Source organism: Daucus carota, chromosome 3, assembly GCF_001625215.2.
Source record: "Daucus carota subsp. sativus chromosome 3, DH1 v3.0, whole genome shotgun sequence".
Taxonomy (NCBI): domain Eukaryota; kingdom Viridiplantae; phylum Streptophyta; class Magnoliopsida; order Apiales; family Apiaceae; genus Daucus; species Daucus carota.
The window spans coordinates 37,884,924-37,910,059 of NC_030383.2; the positions used below are offsets into that span (position 1 = coordinate 37,884,924).

The 25,136-nt window shown below is 33.5% G+C and overlaps 3 protein-coding genes across 4 annotated transcripts; 2 read left to right on the forward strand and 1 right to left on the reverse strand.

The window, feature by feature from the left end:
* Window positions 1-1,274: 1,274 nt before the first annotated feature.
* LOC108211002 (uncharacterized) lies at window positions 1,275-7,411 on the forward strand. Of its 2 annotated transcripts, XM_064088737.1 has the most exons (7): window positions 1,275-1,625; window positions 2,085-2,252; window positions 2,822-3,065; window positions 4,806-5,000; window positions 5,488-5,753; window positions 5,976-6,177; window positions 7,088-7,411. In XM_064088737.1, the coding sequence occupies exons 1-6, from the start codon at window positions 1,347-1,349 to the stop codon at window positions 6,132-6,134; spliced, it is 1,311 nt and encodes a 436-aa protein (XP_063944807.1). In that variant the 5' UTR covers window positions 1,275-1,346; the 3' UTR covers window positions 6,135-6,177; window positions 7,088-7,411. The 2 variants fall into 2 exon arrangements, with proteins under 2 accessions (XP_063944807.1, XP_017237969.1); XM_017382480.2 differs by lacking the exon at window positions 7,088-7,411 and having other exon boundaries at window positions 5,976-6,316.
* Window positions 7,412-10,979: 3,568 nt separating this feature from the next.
* LOC108211108 (protein PGR) lies at window positions 10,980-14,801 on the forward strand. The gene is made up of 5 exons (XM_017382618.2): window positions 10,980-11,212; window positions 11,296-11,409; window positions 12,504-12,726; window positions 13,322-13,570; window positions 14,478-14,801. The coding sequence occupies exons 1-5, from the start codon at window positions 11,067-11,069 to the stop codon at window positions 14,607-14,609; spliced, it is 864 nt and encodes a 287-aa protein (XP_017238107.1). The 5' UTR covers window positions 10,980-11,066; the 3' UTR covers window positions 14,610-14,801.
* Window positions 14,802-17,761: 2,960 nt separating this feature from the next.
* LOC108215198 (palmitoyl-acyl carrier protein thioesterase, chloroplastic-like) lies at window positions 17,762-23,924 on the reverse strand. Its single transcript, XM_017387583.2, has 7 exons — window positions 23,637-23,924; window positions 22,770-23,362; window positions 22,443-22,576; window positions 21,976-22,089; window positions 21,479-21,650; window positions 21,309-21,377; window positions 17,762-18,365 (listed from the first exon to the last, which is right to left on the reverse strand). Exons 2-7 carry the CDS (start codon window positions 23,265-23,267, stop codon window positions 18,096-18,098), a joined length of 1,257 nt encoding a protein of 418 aa, XP_017243072.1. The 5' UTR covers window positions 23,268-23,362; window positions 23,637-23,924; the 3' UTR covers window positions 17,762-18,095.
* Between the last annotated feature and the right edge of the window lie 1,212 nt (window positions 23,925-25,136).

Below are 25,136 nucleotides of genomic sequence, written 5' to 3' on the forward strand. Positions count from 1 at the left end.
CATCACTTTACAAAAAATATTTTTGAAATTATTTTGTCAGAAATTGAATCCAGATAATCCTCCCTCTTCAGACCAAAATTCTCAAATCCCAAATACCCAATTTTCATATTATTTTCCAAATTCTTATTTTCCAAATCCAAATTCTTAAGTTTCAAATACACAATTTTCTAGCCCACAAAATTTTAATTCGAATGTTCAATCTCCTAATTCTCAATTTTCGTTTTTAAATCCATTTTTTCCGGGTGCTCAAAATCCTCAATATCAATTTCCATTTGTTCCAAATTTTCAAACTCCCCTCGAAAATCAAAATTTCCCAAATTCACAATTTTCTGCATTTGGTGGCACTAATACAATCGATCTGAACGATGATTGTCATGAGGTTGAAGACATACAAGAAGCTATTCGTCAATGAAAATAGGACGAAGACAAGCTCTTAATCAGTGCGTGGTTAAATGTATCAACTGATCTCATGATTGGTACTGATCAAAAAGGTGAAACATTTTGGGAGCGAATTCGTGAATATTGCGAAGAAAGTATTCCCATTCTCATCAAGAGAGGAGGTATTGCAATGAAAAAAAGGTGACAACGGATAAATGAAGGGGCTTAACGATATGGAGCGTGTTATGATCAAGCCGAGCTGTTTCTAACACTGATATCAATTATATAATAATAAGACATTTATAATTATATTATAAATTGAAACAAGTATTATATAAAGAAAGATAAGATTTGATGGGATCCATTTGTAAGTAGAAGTAGGTTTGTGCATTGGAGTATTGTGACCATTTTTTTTAAAGTCCACTTGATGCTTACGTGGCATTAAAAAGGACCCACATGTAAGTGGACTTGGGCTCCCTCTTTGGAGATGCTCTAAGGATCTTTGGGGTTGGAGATGCTTTTACGAGATGCATATTTTTTTATCGTAGAAGTATTGGTTATAAAACTCAAACAAGATTTAATATCTATTTAAACCAACTAGCCGTCTCGACTTGATTCGTGAAATTAAATGACCCGAGTTTGGACAAAGATATAGACTCAATTAAAAATTAAATGAGTCGACTCGTTAAAATCAGTTCGTTTAGCTAAAAGAGTTATCTCATGGTACACAACTACACAACTGAATTGTATCAGTAAATAAGCGTTGTAAAAAGCCCGAACAGGGCTAATACTGACGATGCTTGAAAAGCCCAACTGCCCAAGAAGGTATACCACCGTATATGAAAAAAGAACAGCCCAATAAGACACTAGTAATACAAGGGGGCAAAGCCCAAGAAGACAGTGTGACCACATTGTGTTCGTTTTCATCAGAAACTAAAGCACGCAGAGAAACAGTGAGGCGCAACAAAATGGACAGCAGTGCTGTTACCAGTTGTTCATCGTCATCATCACCGGAGATTGAGATGATAGAAGCGCTAACGAAACGAGGGTGGTGTTTTGGAGATATTGACAAAGTCAAGGCCGTGATTGTTGTTCATTCCGCACTTCACGCCGGAGAGGCCACCGTTGATTTAATCGAATCCGAGCTTTGTAACATGGACTTGAATTCTATCGCCGCTAAATCCCTGCCGGACTCTTCTGTTCTTCGCTCCAAGTCCTCTCGTCTTCTCGGCCCTAAAGTCCTTCAGGCATCCTCCCCCTCCCTCCCTCCCTCTCTCTCTCCCCCTCCCTCCCTCCCTCTCTCTCCCTCTCTCTCTCTCTCCCTCCCTCCCTCTCTCTCTATATATATATGTGTGTATGATTTAGTTCTTTGGCTTCTGAATTATGTAATTGCTAGTCATAATCTATAATTGTCATCACAATTTGCCTAGTTAACAAATTCCCCATACCATTTATTTGCTCGATTGATAAACTCAGCAGCTGTGATTGATTTGTAAGAGATTTCAGCTTGTACACACATATGTGTGTTACTATAATGTAATTGTGTTTTACTGTATTACTTGGGGAGTAAATAACTGATTCAGCCAATATCAACATTTTTGTGTGTTTGGAAACATGTGGTTTCACGTTCGAGTTAATCCTTTCCCTGACTCTTTTACTACTTCTAATGATGTGGATGATTAATTGGTTGAGTTTTTTCTTTGCAGATTTCTGCTGTTAGGGACATATCTCGCAGTATGATAGCTGAAAGTTCAGGAAATTCAAGCAACAAGAGGCTTTTAAGGTTGAAGCTAACAGATGGACACTCTGAGATTACTGCTATAGAGTACACCCAAATACCATCCATTCCCGATGATGTTGTTCCCGGAACCAAGGTATTTAAACAAATTGGTAGTTTTACTAATTAGCTACGAGATAGTGCTCGTGATTTTTAGTAACACTCAGGCATAGTGAGGCCTTATGAAGCACACACATAGTTTGGTGTATCGTCACAATGTTTGCATAGTTCTTCTCCTCAGTCTGACGAATTTGAAACTTAATCTTTGTCTATATTTGTATTCAGAATTTCCTATTATTTTATACCAGATGATCAAACTGATACATTTTTACTTTTACTTGATTTATTCAGTCTTTATCAAAATCAAGTTTTAACTTATATTTTTCACACTTATATCAAAATATTAAATTCTCACTTGCATTATAAGATTATAGAATGATTGGTTATCCTCCGCTATACTAACTCCAGCACTACATGAAAGTTTTTAAGCTTTTATTTTTTGGTTTTTACGTGTCATTAATTTGCAATAATATATGTCAGTGGACTTGAGTTGGTTTTAAAATATCTTTTAAGTATATCCTTCCTTTAAAACGTCGCAGAACTTGATTCAATTTCTTAATTATGTTTTAAGTAGCTACTGCCTTCACAAATGATACATGCTTGTAGATCCGTCTTGAAGATAAGGCCGTTATGCGAAATGGTATCTTGTGCTTAAATGCGAAAGTTATAACTGTATTAGGAGGTGTTGTTCCGTCGCTTTATGAAGAATGGCAAATGAACCAGAAATATTCAGGTTTCTCACGCACATCTGCACAATTAACAAATGATGGTGATGCTGGGGGCCCACCACAGTTTGAGAAATTGCACGTTGGGGCACCTTCACGTCGGCTTAACCAAGGAAAATTTCCTCGTTAGTATTGAAAACTTTCTCCTTTTCCTCTAATCCATCAATCGCATTTGTATAAATGTCTTCATATGCACTTCTTATATATGTGAAGATAGCTTAGGCCTGGTTTACATACCGGATCTCGGTTTAAATGGATATTGCAAAGTTGTTTTCTTGAAAAGCATTGGTCTTCGTGATATTCTGTTTGTATATATGTACAACGTTCATTCTTATTTTGGTAGAGATTATGCTTTTGATTTATATCATGCCTTTCCTCGACCTTTATGCAGTTAAGATTTTTTGCAATCGAGGATGATGGTTCTGCACTGTCCAACTGAGTGTGCAGACATTTAGTGTGGGTGTTTTGTGTGTGACCTAGTTGCACTTGTGGCCAAATATACATATATGACTGCAAAGTACTTGCAATACTTTTAGGTCAATTAATTTTCAGAATTTGTTATTGATGTTACTGAATTTAATAATAATGATAATATTTTTACAATTATTAATCATAAATTATTATTATTATTATTATTATTATTATTATTATTATTATTATTATTATTATTATTATTATTATTATTATTATTATTATTTTTATTGTTGTTGTTGCCTTTGATGTTATTAGGGAAGGTCGAAGAAATCACTGCAATGCAGTTGCTTGGTGATGCAGGATGGTATAGTTAGACTAAAAGTACAAAATTAAAATTAAATTATCAGAGCGTAACTATGTAATGGTTAAGATTAGAAGTAAGCCCAGAGCTTTAATATCAATTCATTGTAACTTATACTGAAAAGTTATCATAAGATGTACTGGTTTATACAGGATTTTTGCGAAATAAAGAGTACTTGTAATAACCATTTATCCACCCTCTGATGTTATCACAAACAAATAATAAGGTAAACTAGCAACTGCTAATGCAACTCTATATCAAAAATAGGATATTATGAAATTCATGATATAAGGACACAATAAAATTAGTTAATTATTCGTTCACATTATTTATATTTATACCAGTACAAATTGTTTAGTGCATCACTCTCTCTGTATCCATCAGTTTCTTACTATGTAATTGGAAAAAGATGTTTAAAGAGACTTCCAGTAATTCTTAGGTAACCGAATAAGCATGTATTTTGGGCACAGGGTAAGTGAATGAATGTTGGTGCCAATTTTAGTTGGGAAACATCATACATGGAAAAAGATTGATTGCTTTATTTCTTCATTTTTTCATCTCACTTCCTAGTCAACTTGAACTTCACTTTCAGTGTACAAGTATTTTTATACTCTTTTTGTATGCATTTTATGATTATTAAGCTGTGTTCCTTTTATATATATATATATATATATATATTTTTTTTAAATTTTCCTTGACAACAATATATTGATTATATATTTTTTTAATTTGGCGCTTTCTTATTATCTGATGAACATAGAGCCACACAACTGCTTCTAATCTTGTACTTACATGTCATGACAGTCAATATTTTTTTGTTTATATCTATATATATTTGACTAAAAACATGTGGGGAGAACTGCTAAGGTAAGTTGCTCTAGTGGAAAAGCATTTGGTTATTTTAAGGAAGTAAGCTGGTCTGACATTGTACAGTTTATCCAGATTTCTCTCTAAAGAGAATAAATTTTATTTAGCTAAAATGAAATTGATGCATAAAATATGATTCATCCTTCCATCCCTTTTTTGTTGAAAATTTGTATTAATTCATGGTTCTTGTTTAAGTTCTTATAAAAATCTTATACAAATGCAGAATTTTCTGAGCGGAGTTCGAATAATCCGAGCCTTGCTTTTCTGGGCAAAGATAAAGGTTCTATATCCGGACAGAGCAGTGAGCCACTGCATTCTGTCGGAAAGGTTGATAGTAAGAACAGTAATGTAGAATCAGTTTCAGTTAACCAAAGGAGTGAAGGAAACAATTCCTCCTCTGATTCAAGACCAAAAGAAGGTTTGGTTTTCCTGTAACTCAATGCAATATAATGCATATATGTTGTACCCAAACCAAATGCATATATTTCTTCTATTTTTTCCTTTTAATATATGTTGTCTACTACAACATAAAAGTTGACATACTATGGGAGAGATAAATAATGATATCAGTTGAAAATACTTTGAATGACTTTGATTATAAAGTTGAAATCCAATTTAAGATGCTGAGTAATTGTTGTGTTATGCGGACTCATTATTTATTTCACCTGGAGTACCCATGTTGGACACTCAGACTTGGTTTGAACACCTGACACTAAAATGCAAAATGAACAAAATGTTTCCGAGTCTGACATGTGTAAATGTTTCCATACTGAATATTTAAAGCTTAGTCTGATTATCTGTAACATAGAGTGGCCAAAGAACAGTGATCAATTAGATTTCTATGTATTTTTGTTACCGTAGTGTTATAGTGTTTGGCATATCACAGTAGCTTTTATGTTTTACAGTGGTTGAGTCGATCCCTGTTCAAAATCAAGCTGCTTCACAAAAGCTTCTTGAGAAAATGAATAATAATGGCCGAGGTGATCGTTTTGCTAGAGGTGGGAAGCATAGAGGAAAGGGAAAATTTGAGGAGGCAAACGTCTTGACTTTAGATGAATGGGAGAAGAGAAAAGCTAGTGCAAACTCATCGATGAAACAAGGGATTCCTGACGTTAGGCAGGATGAGGATCTAGCACGCCAGCTTCAAAACCAATTTGACTTGGAAGATCATGTTAGTCTCCTTACATCATGTTCAGAATATGTACTCCCTTTAATTTTTGAAATATATCTGATTGTGCTTAACAGGAATATATGATTCCACAATGAAAATTCACATATGCTACCTGCTACATATATAATATTACGAAAGAGTTTTCAACTTGTTATCATCATTTTAGCGTGTCTGTCTGCAAGTTTTAAATGAATCTGACATAACTGATTTCTCTATGCTCAGGGACAAAGAGGACCCCAAATGACACAGGCAGATTCTATTAAACTGAATATGTTTAGTTTCGCTAAAGACAATGTTAATGATGATGGTAGATCAGGATTCAGAGGGAGGGGAAGAGGAAGGGGTAGGGGAAGAGGACGAGGGCGAGGCAGATTTGGTTGACTGTTTGAATGATTTTATTGTTGTGCAACTTTTTAACTTCGAGGTAATGTTTTGTATTTTTGTGCATCATATAAGCTTTAAAGCCATTCTTTCAATGGTTATTACAACTTTTAGGTTATTTGTCATCGAGATATGGTATCTTCTATTGCAATATTTAAAGAAGATATATCTTTAAATGTCTTGCTTCGATTGTTCAACTAATGCTTCCTATATTCTTTTTCTGCTTTTGTTAAAATAAAATAAAATCACTAAAAAGTCTAAAAGTCGTGCATAATTCTGATGTATTCTGCCGGGTGTTATTGAAATAAGTGACTTCTACGGAATCTATATATTTTTTTATTGTATTATGGCCAAGTTTTAGTAGCAGGTTATTCCTTTGAAATCTTTTTCTTTTTTTGTTTAAGAGTTGAATACGTAAGAGTATCTCCAACGGTGTTGGCTAAAAATAATTGGCTAAATTGGACATGTAAGAGATTATGTAAAAGGAGATTCTGCTCTGATGGGACTGGCTATAATGGTTGGCTATATCTTAAATAGTATCTTTTTATTGTTTCATGTTGTTATTAATAGAATATATTATTGATATATGGTAATAAATGATGTGGCATATCACTACACATCTCTAGAGGTTCGACAAATATAGCCAACGCAAGAGGTTGACTATAATTATAGACAAGGGTTTTGTACCGTTGGAGTGGTGAAATATATACATGTTATCTATAAATTTTATTTTTGACATGTCACGGAGATTTTTAGCTAAAGACTTTGTAGGTTGGAGATACTCTAAGCAATATATGTTATTGAGTACGCCAATTTATCTGTTGACCAGTTGGCAGTTTGATTGCTTTGATATCTGTTAGCTTCAATTGCAAATGATATGAATTGATTCTAAATACTAGTATCAATTTATTTGTTGAATAATAACATTTTTCCATGGCTGACAATTTGTATAGATGTGATGGATGCCTGATCGTTCTGTGATCTGAATAGATCTAATTGAACACATAGTTTTGGATTTGGTCAACAGTTTTGGTTTTTATTTAAAATTAGAATACATTTTGGGTTAGTTTTGGTTCTTGTCTTGACTGAATCGGTTTTAAGTTTACCGTCCTGTATGCTTCACAAATTGCACAATGAGAATTCTAGTGGAATTGCTAGTAAAGAGGCTTTATCTTTACTCTGTCTCCTTTGGTCTCTCTGTCTGGTTCAGTTTGCTTTTGTGAAGGATTCTACCGGAATTGCTAGTATATTTCAGTTGCATTGGTTACTGGTATTCAAAATAATCTTGCACATAGTATCAGTTTAAAGATTGATTTAAAGATTGATTTGAAGAATTGTTTGATACAATTGTTTTGGTTTTCTTTAATTATTTATTTACAAAATAAGAAGCTTCTGTTCTGAATTTAAATTTAGATATGTAAATCACATGTTTTTATATTAATAGACAATACTCTAAACAGATATAATTGTCTAAATAACAAGTTATGATAGTTAATTGATTGATTTTACGTGTGTTTGAAATATATTATCCTAATTTTTTTTTTCAAACTTCATGCGACATTTTTGGATATGTCATTATTATATAAGAACATACATTTATTAATATCAAACTCAATCCACATTACTCATCCAACAAGCAGAATTTCTTCATATCCAATTAGAAGTTTTTTTTTTTTTTATGTCCAACTTGAGGTATTTAAAATGAGTGAAATTCAAAAGACGTATACTTGCATGCGTGTACTCTCCGTTGGTTCTTAACTAATTTAAAAGTTATAATATTAAAGTATTAAACATATATATTTTCTCAAAAAGAGATAAATAACAAATTAGTTTTCTTTTGAAACAAAAACAATAAACTGGTGAAATGCTGGTCGAAACAACCAAAACACAAAAACACAGTTATAGAGGTGTAGTGGCTGTTCTGCTTGAATCACCCGAGCTAAAACACAGTTATAGAGGTGTAGTGGCTGTTCTGCTTGAATCACCCGAGCTAGGGGTGTGCATGGTGCGGTTTGGTGCGGTTCCGGACATTAACCGTTACCAAACCGATGAATGCGGTTCGGTTCAGTTAATCATCATTAACTGTAACCGCACCAATTAAAACGGTTTTTCGATTGCAGTTAACCATTAGTCGGTTGCGGTTTTTTTTCGGTTTTTCCACTATTATTTGCTACTCTTGTGCATAATGATTTTTAAAAAAATATATATATAATTTTCATGAACATGTACAATATGTTCCGTTAATATTTACTATTGTTTTTATATGATAATATAGGAAACATTACATACTTTCATCTAAAAAACCTTAATACACAATAAAAACTAAAACATACATATTTTGACAAGAAATTAGATGATGTCAAGTCAATAAAATTATCCAAAATCAACTAATCATGAAATTCAAATAAAAAGCTTTCAAAAAGTACATAAATAAAAAAAGTAGAATAGGTTTCATAATAAAATTTGATCAGCAGATTAACAGCAGAAATATTTCTGCTTTGTGGCAAATCACAATAGCCCTAGTTTTCAATCAAGCGCTCCTCCAAATATTTGGGGGCCCGATTATTTAAGTGACTCAGCAAGTATCCAAGTACGGGTCTGTGGAAGAAGAACCTCCATATAAAATTAAATGTGAAGTTTAAAAATGACTAAGGTGCTTTATTACTATTATTATTATTAATATATATATATATATATATTTCGGTTCGGTTAATTTCGGTGCGGTTTTAGCATAAAACCGAAATTAAAACCGCACCACTAATTTCGGTTTTTTATCTCGGTTATTTTCGGTTCTATTTGCGGTTTGGTTTTTTTCGGTGCGGTTTTTCGGTTTTTTAGGTTTTTTTAGGTTTTTTTTGCGGTTTCGGTTTTTCCTGCTCGCCCTTATTTCTGATCCTTGTCCTGCCTAAACTCTGTCTTTACTTAAAATCAAGTCCATTCATCATTTTTTTTTCACTTTTCCCTTGTTTCGTTTCATTCCATCCAAGTTATTTCAAGAGCTTGTAATTTTAATTTACATGTATTAGGAGATTTAGAGTTTGTTTCCCTAAGAATCTTGAATCGTCTGTTCTCTCTCATCATCCTCCTTGGATTGCTCGCTTCGTGGCTGTTTCTTGTACCTGTTCAGGCTGTTGGATCAGCCGTTTGTAATGTTTAACCGTACGTTTCTCCGATCGCGAGGCGCTAGGGCTTTTGATCCTGTCAACGATCGTTGTGGTGTTCCTGACTAGCGATGGATCGATTTTGATCTCTGCGTTGATGATTGGGGTGGCGATCGTGTGTGCGCACGGTGCGTTTTGAGCGTCCGATGAATTGTTTTTGGATGAGCAGGGTGAACTGAATAGTTCGTTTACTGTCGTTCATTTCCGGTGCTGCTAACAATGCTACTGCTTTGGCTGCTCCGATCATCGCGACTCATGGTTGAAGATTTGGACATCTGGTTGTGTAATTGCAAATTCCGGTGACCGCGGTTGTTCCGGGATCAGATCCATGAATCGGTCCAAGAAAGGCATTAATTAATCAGGCCTTAATTGAGGGCGTTTTTTTTTTTTGCCTTAATTGGGGCGTTTTGTGTGCCTTAATTGAGGCATTTATGTGCCTTAATTGAAGGCGTCAATGTTTGACCTGTAGAGTCAATTATGTGCTAATTTGTTGGCTTGTTTAATTATTGGATATATATTTTTTAGTTTTATAATATATAATATGTCATATATATCGACTTATATTTTTCTTGTTTGTTTTGTTTTATATTTTCAGGATGCTTGGAAGAAGACGGATATTTCTTTTCGGACATTAAAGTTTTATTATCTAAATTTCTCCAGGCATCTTGCATGTCCGACAGTTAGATGATAAGCTTTCTTGAATGAAAGAATTATCACGGTAAATGGCTGAATCATATTCGTTGAGATTCATTCTCATTATCAAAAAAAAAAAAACAATAAACTGGTCATAATTACTCAATGAAAAAATTTAAAACATATAAAGGATGAAATATAAGCGGGAAAATAAAACCATAAATAGAAAACCGCATGAGTAAATGACAAGAAGTCACGAGAATCCCGTTTTCCTCGTTTTCCCTGTGGTTCTTGCTTAACTCACAAAACAACGGCTGGCCAACAAAATCTTCTGGCTATCCACGCATGCATTGTTGGAATTCTGGTTCTGCACTTTCTCTTTTCAACTAAAACATTTTATAAATCAAAATTACTAAAGATACTTCTTCAAATAATACACCAAGGCCAATAACATATATACACACATTAAGAGTCAAGAATTGTCAAACAAATTTCAATATGGGTGTGTTCCTATTTCTACAATCTTCAATATATTTTGGTATAATTAATAAGTCTCAAAATGTTTGCTAAGAAAAATATAATTATCGTTGCTATTAAGGTGATTCTAAAAATGTTTGCTAAAAAAATTATAATTATCACTGCTAGATTAAATCATGTGAAAAATAATCATGTGAAAAATAGATGTTAATTTCAATATTGTTTTGCTTTCGAGCTTGTTAAAAATTAAACAAGTTTGACTCTAGTAAATTTGAGAAGATATAAATAATATTAAAAATTTAGATAAATAAACTCACATATGAGAATCATATATTTTAAAAATAGAGTTTTTTTTATCATTTTGATATTTTAAAAGGTCCTCTTATTAATTTCTTAAATATTGATGATCGATTATAAATAACTATCATGAACTCGAATAAATTTTTATGACAGATTACGTCAAACTCTATAACATGAAAAATTATAAAAGATAAATAATAAATAATAAATAATAAATAAATAATAAATAAAGACATTAATATATTTTTTATGTTCCTTATAAAAGAAAAGAGGCTTTAGAATCTTCAGTCCATACATGTGTTCTAACTCAGCAGCGGCGACTACTTGAACACAACTCCGGCGAATCTCCGGCGACTCGAGAATGGAAATTCCGATAACTCAACCGGTGATAGCAGTGTTAATCTCGTCGGCGATCGCCGCACGCTCCTACAAGAAGAAGTCTCTCGACCTTTCCGGCGCTCTAGCTGGCTTTCTCGTCATGACTATCCACTTCGCCGTCAATTATAGGTACTTGAACTCTCACTCTTTGCTACATTCAATTCATTCATTCAATTCATTTGTTGTTTAGTGCTTTGTAATTGATCGTTTAGGTTTGGAGCAATGCTGCTTGTTTTCTTCTTCACTTCCTCGAAGCTCACGAAATTCGGAGACGAGAAGAAGCGCAAGATTGATCCCGAGTATAAAGAAGGAGGACAGCGGAATTGGTATATATATGAATTTCGATACGTTTAGTTGCGTAATTAGATGTACATTCCAATTGAGGACTAGCTTTAGATTCTGCTCACTGTTTTGTAATTTGTTTTGTGTACTTTTGCTTGTGTACGCAAGTAATTGCAATTGCTTGCTTATCTTGGCCAATAGAGGGCGATATGTCGATGTCAACTAATGTGGAGTTAGGGTGTGGCATGGCCAAACGTTGACTAAATATCGCAAAAAAAAAAAAAAAAAAAACTAGGTTAAGTAAGTCGAACAGGTTAGTAGTATAATCTGGCTTGCGGCTCTTTATTGACAATTAGAACTTGTATGTGGTTATCTGCAATTTGGCAGCTATTTGTCAAGTGTTGTTCATAGACCTTGGGTTGAATTGCCCATCTGGTTTCCTTTAATGTAGACATTTGATGCATGCTTTATTGCTTTTCGAGTTAGCTAATTAACTTCCAAGGATTATTCACAAATATAATTATTGGATTGAAGTTTGTCATCTAGGTCGTCAACAAGGTCTCAGATGTCTTAGAACTGCAATATAAATTTGTTTTTGTGTGATATTTACTTGAGTTGCAGCTTGCTAGTTTCATATAGTTATATCTAGCAACTTGAAATTTTAGTAGCTAGAAGCCTAGAACTCAGTGAATCCAGTTCTCTGAACTGATGCCAGTAATTAGTACTGATGGAAACTAAAGATAATTTTTTCCATATTCGCTGTATATGAATAGGAATTTCTTCTGTGAGAACCAAATAAAGGATAACTGGTAGCTAACTTTTTCCATAAGACTTGGTTTGGAGGTTCTATTTTAGACATGAGTCATATGACCAACCACAACTTTCATAAGATTCTAGTAGCTTCCAGATCGACAGACAATCTTTATACATCTCTGTACTTCTTTGACTTCAAGGTCTGTATTGTTTTATCTGAAATCTGGAGAGTGTTTGGATGATATTTTAGCAGAAGGCATGGTCTAAATGAATAAATATATATATATATATAAATATATATATATATATATATATATATATATATATATATATATGATTATTATTCTCATGCAATGTTTCTCCTTGTCAATTTTCTTCGTTGCAGGCTACAAGTACTATCTAATGCTGGAATTGCAAGTCTTCTAGTCATTTTGTTCTGGGTGATGGCCGGATCAGAAGACAAATGCTTAGATTCAACAGAATCCAAGTTTGCAACAGCTCTAATCGGCAGCATCATTGGCCATTATTCCTGCTCAAATGGAGACACTTGGTCATCAGAGCTTGGGATCTTGAGTGATGCACAGCCTCGACTAATTACAACCTTCAAGGTGGATTTTCAATTTGTTGATTTTCCGATATATATATTATATTTCCCATCTCTTCAGTTTCCTTTAGAATACTTTCCATCTCTTCAGTTTCCTTTAGGAGTTACCCCCTCCATCCCAAATTAGTTGTCCACTTTGACTTGTGCACGTACTTTAAAGTGTACTGACCACCATCATTTTTATTTTTATTTTAAATATTTAAAAATAACATATGGAGTTAGGTGGTCTGTGCACCTTAAAATACGCGAGAAAGTGGAAGTGGACAACTAATTTGAGATGGAAGTCAGGGAGTATGTATCTGAGGAACTTTCCATACCATGTTTTGACAACTAATTATTGGTAATCATGTATAAAGTGGTTTCCGTTCTGTGGTCAACTGCTTCTTTCTGGAAAAGTCTAGCACTTTCCAGGCCTCATTTCTCTTTTTTGTCAAGTGGCTAAAGATATGTCTTTTGCAATCGCCTCTTAGTTATGAACCATTTTCTTGCAGTCGCATTTCAAAATTTCATATTCTTAACTTTCAAGCATAGGACCATGCAAGTCCTTTGTTAGCTTGTATAGATTCTTTGTCTTAATTCAGTTCCTCCAATATTATCAGCCAGTTCGAAGGGGAACAAATGGTGGAGTGACCAAAGCAGGACTCATAGCTGCTGCAGCGGCAGGAAGCATCATTGGGCTGACTTTTGCTCTCATGGGATTTTTTACAACAAACTGTATGTTTGATAAATCACTGAATCAGCTACTGGTGATACCACTTTCTACTCTGGCAGGACTATCTGGGAGTGTTATTGATTCTTTGTTAGGGGCCACACTCCAATTTACTGGATTCTGTAGTGTCCGTAACAAGGTAAGTTCCATATATAGCTTCTCTGCACTGTTATCTGTATTTGTCCGTAATTGATATGAATAGATTTCAAAACATATTAATATGTTTAGAGCAATCCTGTCATTGAGTATGATTTCTATCATCATCTACTTAAAAACAGTCATCTGTCGTTGACTATGATAAACGGAATTGGCTAATCCTTTTTAACTGTATTAGCACTTACATTTTTGTTATCTTAATTTTAAGTAGATTTTAATTGACCTCTTCACAGAAGACTTTTGCAACTAACTTCTTTTAAGAAATAAGCTTTTGCAACTTTAAACTTTAGTAATTAAAAATGCCTCTATTTCATATAGCAAAAAAAAAAAAAGAGCCTCCATTTCACTGGATCAGTAACAGAAAATTTGTTTGCTTAAGTCGGCTGTATGCTCTCCTTTTTTTATGTTGATAAGTAGCAGTATTCTCTTGTCATGCAAGGCATACTAAAACAAATGGTGGAAGTCAGGTGGAATTTAGTAATATACCTTGGTAAAAAGCTTCTATCAGTCCACGAGATACTTTAGTTGCATGCTGGCTTGAGGATAACAAAAGTAACAGTAAACAGGAATAGTCAGTAATCCTAGCAATAGCAGTAAGAAAAGCATACAAGATAAATAAAGAAATAAATCGGCAAACAATAAAATCCGGACAAGATTAAATAATGTGCAAAGCACCCTACCCTTCCAAGCTTCCTGAAACAACAACAGAAGAGAGCATTATTATATAAAGCAACCGTTAATTGTACCCTTCTCCGTCTAATTTTTTTTAGCAATGTACGAAAGAGATAGGGGTGGGCTAAAAATTAATATATTGTGAATATACTGATGCACCAAACTTCTGATTACCATTTTGCCAATAAATCATGACTCTGAAATTATGATATTTGCAGATTGTCGGAAAACCAGGACCAACTGTGAAGAAAATCTCAGGCCTAAAGATTCTTGACAACAATGCTGTTAATCTTGTTTCAATAGTTCTGACTGCAATGTTGACGTCCTTTGCCGGCCTATACATTTTCTAAGATCTTTATATATTCGGCTAAACCAGATATCATAGAAAGTATCCAGTTCCTGTTAGGCTTCTTAAAATTGATCCGTACCATGTATCTTCCAATCATTTGACAAAATGTTTATGGAATTTGAACATGTACTCATGGTTTGTGTTCTGGAAGAAAAACAAAAAGGAAGAATGGAAATCCATTTTCAGTGCTAAATCCCAATCTATCTATGCTATTTATGCTATCTTTGGGAATGTTTGATGTAACAGGAGCCGAACTGCATCTTCGTTGTTTTACACCCTCGACTTGTTTAGCTGCCTAAGAGCATTTCCAAAGGGCTCTAGATGAGCTCTTAACTTCAAATTTAAATAGCAAGGCAAGAAATTGAGCTCCAATGGGCTCCTTGAAACTCTTTAAAAATTTAACAGCTCATCATCTCTCTTCTCTTTTAAAGAGCATGTTGGAGCTCATAACATTTTTTTCATGAATATAATATTACTTTCCCTCCAACTTTAGCACCAACATTTCTCTCTTTTTACTTTTTTCTCTCATTTATACAAAAATCTGGTGATATTCAATGATTTTAAATTATGTTTAAAAATTTGATAGCATTCAATTGTGATTATTTAAAATCCATTAAAATGTGATATGTGATTTTTTTTTAAGATCTACATACTCGTAGATGAATTGTATCGAAATACAATAAATCGCATCCAGGATTTCTTTCTTTCAAAAATATTTATCATCTAACCGAAATTCATGCAAGCATAACTCTAGACGTTTAGACTAAAACTTAAATGAATGAGAAAAGAATACTCATAAGTCACGTAACAGCTCGCTTCTAAATTATCCTAAAAAACAAACAAAACAAAATATAAATCAATATACAAGAAAATCACACACACATATAGAAATTTAATTAATGTAAAAATGATAGAAAATCTAATAAAAAGCAAAACAAAAGAGTATATACATCAAAAACAGATAGAAAATAAAATAATATAGAAATATTAATTAATTTCTAACCAAAGGAAAATCCTTTGGTTAGACAGATAAAAAATTAATAATTTAATTGAGGAATAAAAAATAAAGTTTCAAACATAATTAAATGTATTATATATAATGATCATCAAATTGGTAAACAAGCCATAAAAATGGCTACCAAACCGGAACAAAAACCCATTAAAGGCACAATAAAATCATGATTAATGACTCTCATGAATGGTACTAAATATTCATAAATAATATTTATCCAATCGCAATCACAATTTAAAATGTAATTATTCTAATTAAAGCTAATAAAGACAAAAAAAATGAATAGACAATAAAAGAGATCCCGTAATTAAAGCCAACCAAATTTAAAAATAAATTATTGCCTAAAAATCAAACAATCATAATAATTATGGATTCAAAAACGTAACGGATTCAACCACCATAGCATTTATGATAACCACCGCTACACCGCCAAGATCATCACCGACAAAGATTTTAAAGAATTCTAACAAGTTGTGATTTATAAGAATTAGATCGTGTTTCTAGATCAAAATTATACACAAAATCACATTGATCAAAACATAAATCACATCTAAATGATAAATCAAAATCCTAATTCTAATTCACAATACCCAAATCAACATATTTATGAACTTTCAACCAAATCAATCTCGTATTATTACAATCTGAAAATCGATAAACTTATAAATCAAAACAAAACTTATAAGACAACGATGACGGAATAGAACAAACATACTTATAAATCAAAACAAAACTTGTAAGACAACGATTACGGAATAGAATAGAACAAAAACAGTGACAAAAGAAAAAGAGATCTTATTTGCACCTTTAGTTAGTTGTAAACTTGTAATGCACGAAAAACATACATGATCGGATTTCTAATTCTTTTCCTAACCTTGACCAAGAGAGTGACGATCGATTGAGGAGAGAAGCGAAGGATGAGTGCCGGAGAGAAAAATTATCAAAAACTTGATTATACGCAGCATCGCCAATGAACCGCTCGGAGTTGGCAAAAGCCACGTACGAAGAATTACCCACGTACAAAGATTGTGACTTATTTCTGAATTTAAATCCGCTTCTAATTTATTACACAAAGATTTTTAGTTGGAGACGAACCGGCTCCTACAGAGAGTAGTATAGAGTTGTAAAAGTATAAAAGTTTGAGGTTAAGGAAGTTGATGTAAGATGACGGACAATGGCAAGTATGCTCGTTACACAGCTGATCAAGTTGAAGCTCTGGAGCGTCTCTATCATGACTGCCCCAAGCCCACTTCTGTTCGCCGTCAACAACTCATCAGGGAATGCCCCATCCTCTCCAATATTGACCCCAAACAGATCAAAGTCTGGTTTAAAAATCGAAAATATCTTTCACTTCTCCATTTTTTATTTTTTCCTTGTATGATCCTCGCAAGTTCTTCTCCCGACTTTATATGTGATTTTGTTTGAAGTTAATAAAATAATGGATTTTATGTGATTGTTAAGTAAATTTAATGTAATTTTTTTTAAAATCTCACCACATTTGATGAGATTTGAAGCTTTATGCTTAAATTTTAAAGATTCTACATCAATTCTGCAACATTTTACGTGGAATCCACGTAAATCAAAATCAAATACAACTCATTAAAATCTAATAAAATAAATATAATTAATTAAAATCTCAGTTGAGACCCCTGTTTTCAAAAAAATTGTAATCTTACATACGTTTTTCTGAAAATAACTATTTAATAAGATCGTTACAAAGAAATGAAAACTAAAGCTACTGGTCTACTCTCTCTAAAATTGTGTTTTTATGCTTGTAGAGAGAGCACCCTTCCATAACTAACATTCCCGCTCTTTCTAACTAACCTTACCTTGACTTTCTAAAGTCTAAACCAATATTTACAGAATAATATTTACAAGTAATATTCTGATATGATGAATAGTATTTTATATAACTCAATTGATTTAAATTTAAAATGTTTAATATTAGGTTCTAAATTTTAAATGTTTCATATACCCATTGGTGTAGCTTCAAAATACAATCAAATATAACAGGGTTTTTGGTCTACATTAAAGTTAACGCTGGAAACTGGCTATAAACCGAAATACAGACGCAGGACACTGAAATGGCAACATTGGAAACATCTATTCAGAATTCTGTTAGACCACAAATTTTCCCAGGCATAAAAAATCACATTTCATTACCAACACTGTTAATAAATAACTGTGATATTCTACAATGAAAACCAACTTTGATTCGAGTGACTGAGAAGCTTCTGCAATTTACAATGGGCTCACAATTGTCTCTAGTTCTCCCAAAATAAAAGAAATAGAAACAATAAATTGAATTGAATATATATATATATATAAAGAGAGAGAGAGAGAGAGAACATGTAGGACTTCGAGCAACATGAATCAATTTCCAGTGGTCATTGTGAGAGCAGCACGACTATGATTGTCAAGTTGCAATTGGCGCTCTGCAGGAAGCAGACACAAGCTTCCCAATTTCACATTCAACTAAGTGCTTTCTGCTGGAAGCTGGCCAAAGCTTCCAATTCTGTAGGAACGTTTAGGCCTCCACTCAGTTCTTCCCTTAACAATTTCAGCCCCATCCTTGAGTCGAAGCAGATGCTGGCACTCAACTTGACCAAAAGTAGCCAAATCCCCGAGTCCATTTCCTATGACAGAAGTTAGGGAGTCCAGCACACTGTCCCTTGTACACTCCCTCCTGTATTCTAATGTCATGCTAGCAAGCTCATGACTCTCCACAACTGGCAGTGGAGCACTCTGCAACAGCAAACATATTCATCCAATAAATGAAAAATAAGGCGGCTTTGGACATTCTACTTTCCTATTTAAATATATTATATTGACAAAAACATTATTGCTACCCATAACCCAACAGTATGTCAAGAATGACAAATCACTTGGTAAAACTGCCTACAATGAAATAAATAAATTACGCAAAGTAATATATATGCAAGTGATCAAACAGAAACCAACGTTATTCTAGAAACTAGAAACCACTCCTTCAATCACCATTTACAACTACATAATTCACTAGTTTATATGCTGTTAATCACTATTTTATGCAGTAAAATAATCAATTTATTTTTGATAATTGAGAAAATTTACTTATAAATCACTAGAAACCACTCCTTCAATCACCATTTACAACTACATAAATCACTAGTTTATATGTTGTTAATCACTATTTTATGCAGTAAAATAATCAATTTATTTTTGATAATTGAGAAAATTTACTTATGATTGGTATTGGTGGTCGATTATTAATGATCAATTATAGTTGTAGGAGGTTCATGATGGTACAAATGACGAGATGAGGTGTGTTGTGGTGGTAAATAGTTATTAGTAGTGGTAAGTTATGGTGATAAGCGGCGATAGACAAATCATGGTTGTAGATGATGGCAACAGTAATGGAAGGGGTTGATAATGATACAAGGATTTTCATCAATGTAGTATGAGTGAAGATGATGATGATATAAGTTGTATATATGTGTATTTATATATCTATATTTGTCTGATTTCTTATATATAATATAGTGATATCTGATAGACATATGAGTGATTTTTGCAGTTAAAAACAGTGGTCATAATTGGTGGGGCTAAATTCTAGGCTAATTTAGTTTCTAGTGGAGTAAGCCCATATATGTCATTGCTAAAAAAAGAAGACCCTTAGAATTAAATATCGAATCTCATCTAAAATTTGAATTAAATACTAATTTTAAGCTAATTAAGTTTACATTATGAATAATTAAAATGTCTAACATGTTTATCAATAAATATGGATTGAAAATTACACGATTCTATGTAAAATTCATAGTGATAAAACATATATATGTGTGTGTGTGTGTGTGTGTGATTTTGTTCTGGATTCTATATTGGATTGTGTTCAGGATTCTTATAATATTTCATATTAATAATTCGGGTGAGCTTGGATGTAAGTTGTTATATATTGATTTTAATTCATGTCTAATTATGTAATTATAGTCTTAAATAATCATTTCTTATGAAACATGAAGTATAGTGATAGTGTTCTTTGAAGTTCTATTTTAAAGGTGTTTTTTTAGAGTGCAACCCATATATTATTTATTTATTTATTTATGTTATAAGGTAAATATAATTCCTTAAATGATATCTTTGACCCCATAGAAGTGCCATTTTCTCCCCCTTAACAAATGTTTCCTAAATTCTGTTGATCAGTTTAGAGTTTTAAAGCTTGTTCCACCATTCCATTTTACATCAACATTGGTGCAGTATTATACAATATCCCGCAAGTTCTTCTTAAACCCATTACAACAAATAGTACTCTCTACATACTTGTCATGGCGATAAGTCAAGTCGAATCGAGTCGACAAAGTTTAACATTCTCAGCTATATTATTTACAAAAATAGATAAATTCATTACAAACATAGATAAATTCATTAAAAACATATATGATTCTACGTTTCTATAAGTGTCTATACATATATATACTACATCTATGGGACCGTTTGGCTAACCTTGTTCTTCAGAAATAAGGGCTTATTTCTGGAGAAAAGTAAATAAACTCTACTTTTTTCTGAAATAAGCCCTTATTATTTTGTCAAATAACGAATATGAAAGACCTCTATAACATTTATATCCAAAAAAATTATCAATTTTTTTTTAAAACAAAGGCTTATTTTTTTATGAGAGGTGCCCAAACAAGCACTATATATGCTATACACTTACTATACATACATATATGCGTATTATACATCAGTGTGACTCAAGCCTACTCATACACACACACACACACATATATATATATCAGTTTCAAGTTGTTAGGGTTTTAGAAGAAGAAAAAAAATTCTCTTTTCTTCATTATTTAATTTGGGCTAGTTTTTTACTGGATTTTGCACTGTTCGACCAAATAGTTGATATGTTGACCTGAGTCACCTGACTAATCAACAAGTCGTGCAAGTCAACTAATTAGTCAATAACCAACAAGACTAGTTGAGTGCCGTGACAACAATGGTACTCTATGTTAGAAGGGTCATATATTTCAAACTCCTTGATCATCTCACTAATTACTATCACCGTACTCCTATTATATGGTCATAACCTCTACTGAAAACTATTCTTTACTGATAGGGATGTTCCCAGGTTACAGAACTTACTATATTTTTTAAACGTAAAATATATATATTTCCAACATAATAATGTAGAACTCTCAACCAGGTATGGGAGCTGATACTTAAAAAGTTAAGTTTGTGTACAGCTCTCCAAGGTAACCAAAATACATAAAAACCTTTAAGTTATAGACATTGACCTTCTAGGCAGCTTAAGGTAGTGTGTTAAATGTTTCCATCTTGGCCATCTTTAAGTAAAAAATGTGATTTTTTTTGCAAATAAACAAAGAATTGTTCAAAAATAATAAAAATAAAGAATTGTAAATTCTACTAAAACCAGCATGCTCATGAAAACTATATACCTATACAATTAACAGGGAGTACAAGTAGAAAAATCAATTCAAGTATCAAGGATAACGAAACATGTTGTTAGCTCTCATACAATTTTCTGAATATTTATACTTCTTATTACCATTAAGTTATATAACTCAAGGTCAAACTTACCAGGGCTTGAAGATTCGCAAAGTAAAATAAAATAAAAAATAATATAGAATACATAGTATGGTCATTAAAAGACTAACATCTAGAAAGATACATACAAAAGAAAGAACTAACCTCAAGTATCCATCCGACGTATTTGACATTGTTGACGTGCTGATTTATATCCAAATCACTCCATCTTGGCTACAAAATTCAAAATGAGAGATCTTATGGTGGACGGCGAGGGATATAATATGCAACAAATAAATTAAATTAATAGTCTTCTGACAAGCATATTGACTTACAGTTAAGCCAGTACGGATGTAATCTGCATTGCTATCGGTGAGTTTTGGTAACCTTCTGCTATCTTCATCTACAATTGGAGGTGTATCAACAAAATAATTCCCTATTTCTGCTCTGACTTCATCTGGAAGTTTAGACAACTTCCTTGTCTTTTTGTTCATCATTACCCAGCAGCTGTAGTGTGTACAACCAAAGTGCACCAGGACAAGAATCACATTTAATTCCTCCAAACATAAGATACTATGATACTGAAATTCAAAAAAAAAAAAAAATTTGCTTTCAAAAAAATTTGCCAGAATGAATTTGAATATGTAGTGAATCGCGGATTAACACAACAAACTAATTATCTTGCCCACCAACCAACTTAAGCTACGTCCACGCCCTGATTCGGGCACATAACATGAATAATGATTGTAAAGGCCAAAGGGAGTGACTTCCATGGGAATAACAGCATAGACAGAAAAGGACAGGCCCCAGCATAAAAAGCATAAGTTCTAACCTGGTAGCTCTAGTTAATATTTCGCCTGTATTGTAGTCACGAAGAAGCCAATCACGCCGCATACCATTCTTTCCAGAAGGAGCCACCCAAGTATCTACTTGAACAACATCTCCCCTACAAAATTCACAATGGTAAGGTTAGTATATAACAAAATAGTATGCCCAGGCAGTAACTGTTAGCCGAAGTGAGAAGACAAGTCGTTTTTGGTTTGATATAGTGACCATAGCCCATAAGAAACTTATCATCGGTAAGTATCATGTGATATGAAGTCTGACCAAGATATTCAAGTTGCTGCCTTGGATAAGACTCCAAATAGATGCGCTATGGGAGTTTAGCAGTAAAACTATAAACGAGAACTAATGATTGTCACCAAATCCTAGAGGCATGCAATTATGAAAGCTAATATACACTTAAAATGGAGCACACAAGTAGAAGGGTATACTGTATAGACTGGAGATGCAGCTTACCAAGTAGGATAGCGATCTACCATGACCTGCATTTTTGTGACCACCCATATGAGCTTTTTTTTACACATCTCTGGTGTAGAACCAAATCCATCACCCAAGAGCCCCGCATTCTTTACATGGTTAAGTGCTGTTTCCTGCGGAAAGAATTCTAATGAGTAAAAACCTCATGCATACTAGTTAGAAGTACAAGAGTTTATAATACCAACCACGAATCTTGATTTCCCAACATTGGGTTACAACTGATTAGTCATTTAGCTTGGTTTTAATTATAATTACGTAAAGAAAAAAAGCATCCATAAAGTATAAGATAATGTGAAAAGCACATGCCTGCAAATGATTCATCAAAGTTTCCACAGATGCAGTCCGATCAGCCCCTATTTCATAAGATCTGATAGAGAAGTTCTGACGGAAAACCATGCCATTCTGAACAATACTTCCCAAACCAAAAGGGTCAGTAAGCATGTCAGGCCGCTTAGGCTTCCAGTCAAGCATCATCCATTGCTTCTCCGCAGCCAAGAAAATTGTTGTAATAGCAGCAAGAAGCATACTCCAATCAGGAAGCTGGTTGATAAAAGTCCTTGGCGGGGGTGAGGACGTAAAATCATCATCAATCTTTAATCCATCCATCACACCAACTCTTGTACCATTTATCTTGGAAGGAGCTTGCGCATTGGTCTTAACCAAACCACGAGAAGAAACCGATTTCGTCCTGATTCCTCGTGTATCTACACTAGCAGGCAGAGCTCCATGTTTAGCCGGGGGTTTTCCACCCGAGTCCGTTATCTTAGAAGCCACCGAAAACAAGCCAGAACCCATGGCGGCCATCGGAAATTACAATTCCAATCACTCCCAAAACGGTGCACTAGTCCAAATCAAATATATATACAATGTAGCTAAATAAAGATCACCAAACCCCTCTTCTGCAAAACACACAATTACGAGATCAGTTTCTTCAACATTTCATATCAAACCAACCCCATCATCTCAATAATAATCACAATAGTGTATGATACACAACATATAAATAAAACGGCAATTGTATATCGATTTGGTGTTGACAAAACAAATAGCCAACAAAATCGAAATTAAAAAGCAATTAATCACATTTAATAAATACAGATAAACAACAAAATGAAAACAAAACAGATCTCATGGTAAAATATATTATTTTAACATTCTCGAGATGAGCCAGACCCGAAACAGACACGAAACTCTTCCACTTAGCTATCCAATCGCGCTCGTTTAAAAATCATCGAAAACAAATGATACAATAAACCCGTGAGTCGTTTGGGTTTGTGATCGGAGTGAAGCTGCTCTTGTTTTTTGAATGGAAAACAATGAGTGTGTGTTTGTGTGTGTGATTTTATTATTTATAAATGTGTGTGTGATTTTGTTTTCCAGAGAGAGGGAGTTGTGTAATTTATATAAATCCGTTTGAGCAGTGAGGACTGAGGAGGATGAAATAAACAAGAAAATGTGATTAAAATTATTAATAAAGAGAAGTTTTTAAGAGACAACGGCCAGCAGTTTCCAGCCATTCAACTTTAGTTGCAGCTCCCACCTGTCCAACTCTTTTCATTTTCCACGCATTCATTTTGACTTTTACTCTTTTTCCCTCCTCTTGTACTTTGTTCTTCTGAATACTTTGGTCAAAATACTTGGCATGTTTTTAAATTCGGTTTGGCTAGTGTGTGCCCATGGGCCGCGGAAATTTTTGTATTTGGGAGATTTTGATTGGTGTGGTTGGTGTATTTGCAGGGGGTCCACCATTATCATGAGATGAGAACCAATCAAAATGATCCAAGCACAAAATTTCCCACGCTTAGCATGTGCCCATGGGCAAACCATAGAAAAATCGTTTTAAATTTTATAAGAAGATGAATTTTTTGAAACTTGTTGACATATTTTATATTTCGAAGTCTCTCATCATTTCATAAGATTGTACTTAAATCTTAAAAATAGAATTTATTGGCATATTTTATATTTATTTTTGTTCTCTATTTGCTGGTTAGTGTATTTGCTGCTAATATAACTGCCACCATGAACTTCATTCTGTGTTTAACGACACAAACTCTAAGAGTTGAAAAAAGAATGTTCTAGTGGTTCTCGGTTGCATGGATTTAGACTATGCTATAAGAAAGATCATGCTTTTCTTATGGTTGAAAGTTCTGATAAATTGAACTTTGGAAAATGAGAGCGTTTGGATCGCTTAAGTCTAATGATGGCAAAGCGTAACATTCCTGAAGCATTCAGGGGCGATATGTCTGATGACTCCGATGAGGTATCTGTAAAGGATTTTCTTGACAAGCTTAAAAAGCGTTTTGCAAAAAACAAAAAGGCTGAGACAAGTAAGCTTTTCTTGTTCAGATGTGGTATAAAGCTAAAGGAAATACCCGTGAGTATATTATGGAGATGACTAACATCGCTTCAAAACCTAAGGCACTTAAACTTGATATGTCGATGACTTGCTTATGCATTTGATCCTTATGTCTCATCATGCACAGTACGAACAATTTATTGTGAGTTATAACACTCGGAAGGATAAATGGACTCTCAATGAGCTCATTTCACATTGTGTGCAAGAGGAAGATATGTTGAAGTGTGACAAGACTGAAAGTGCTCATGTTGCAACTACCTCAAAGGTTAACAATCGAAAGAGGACTAAGGATAAAGAGAGTGCAGGTGAGACGGTCA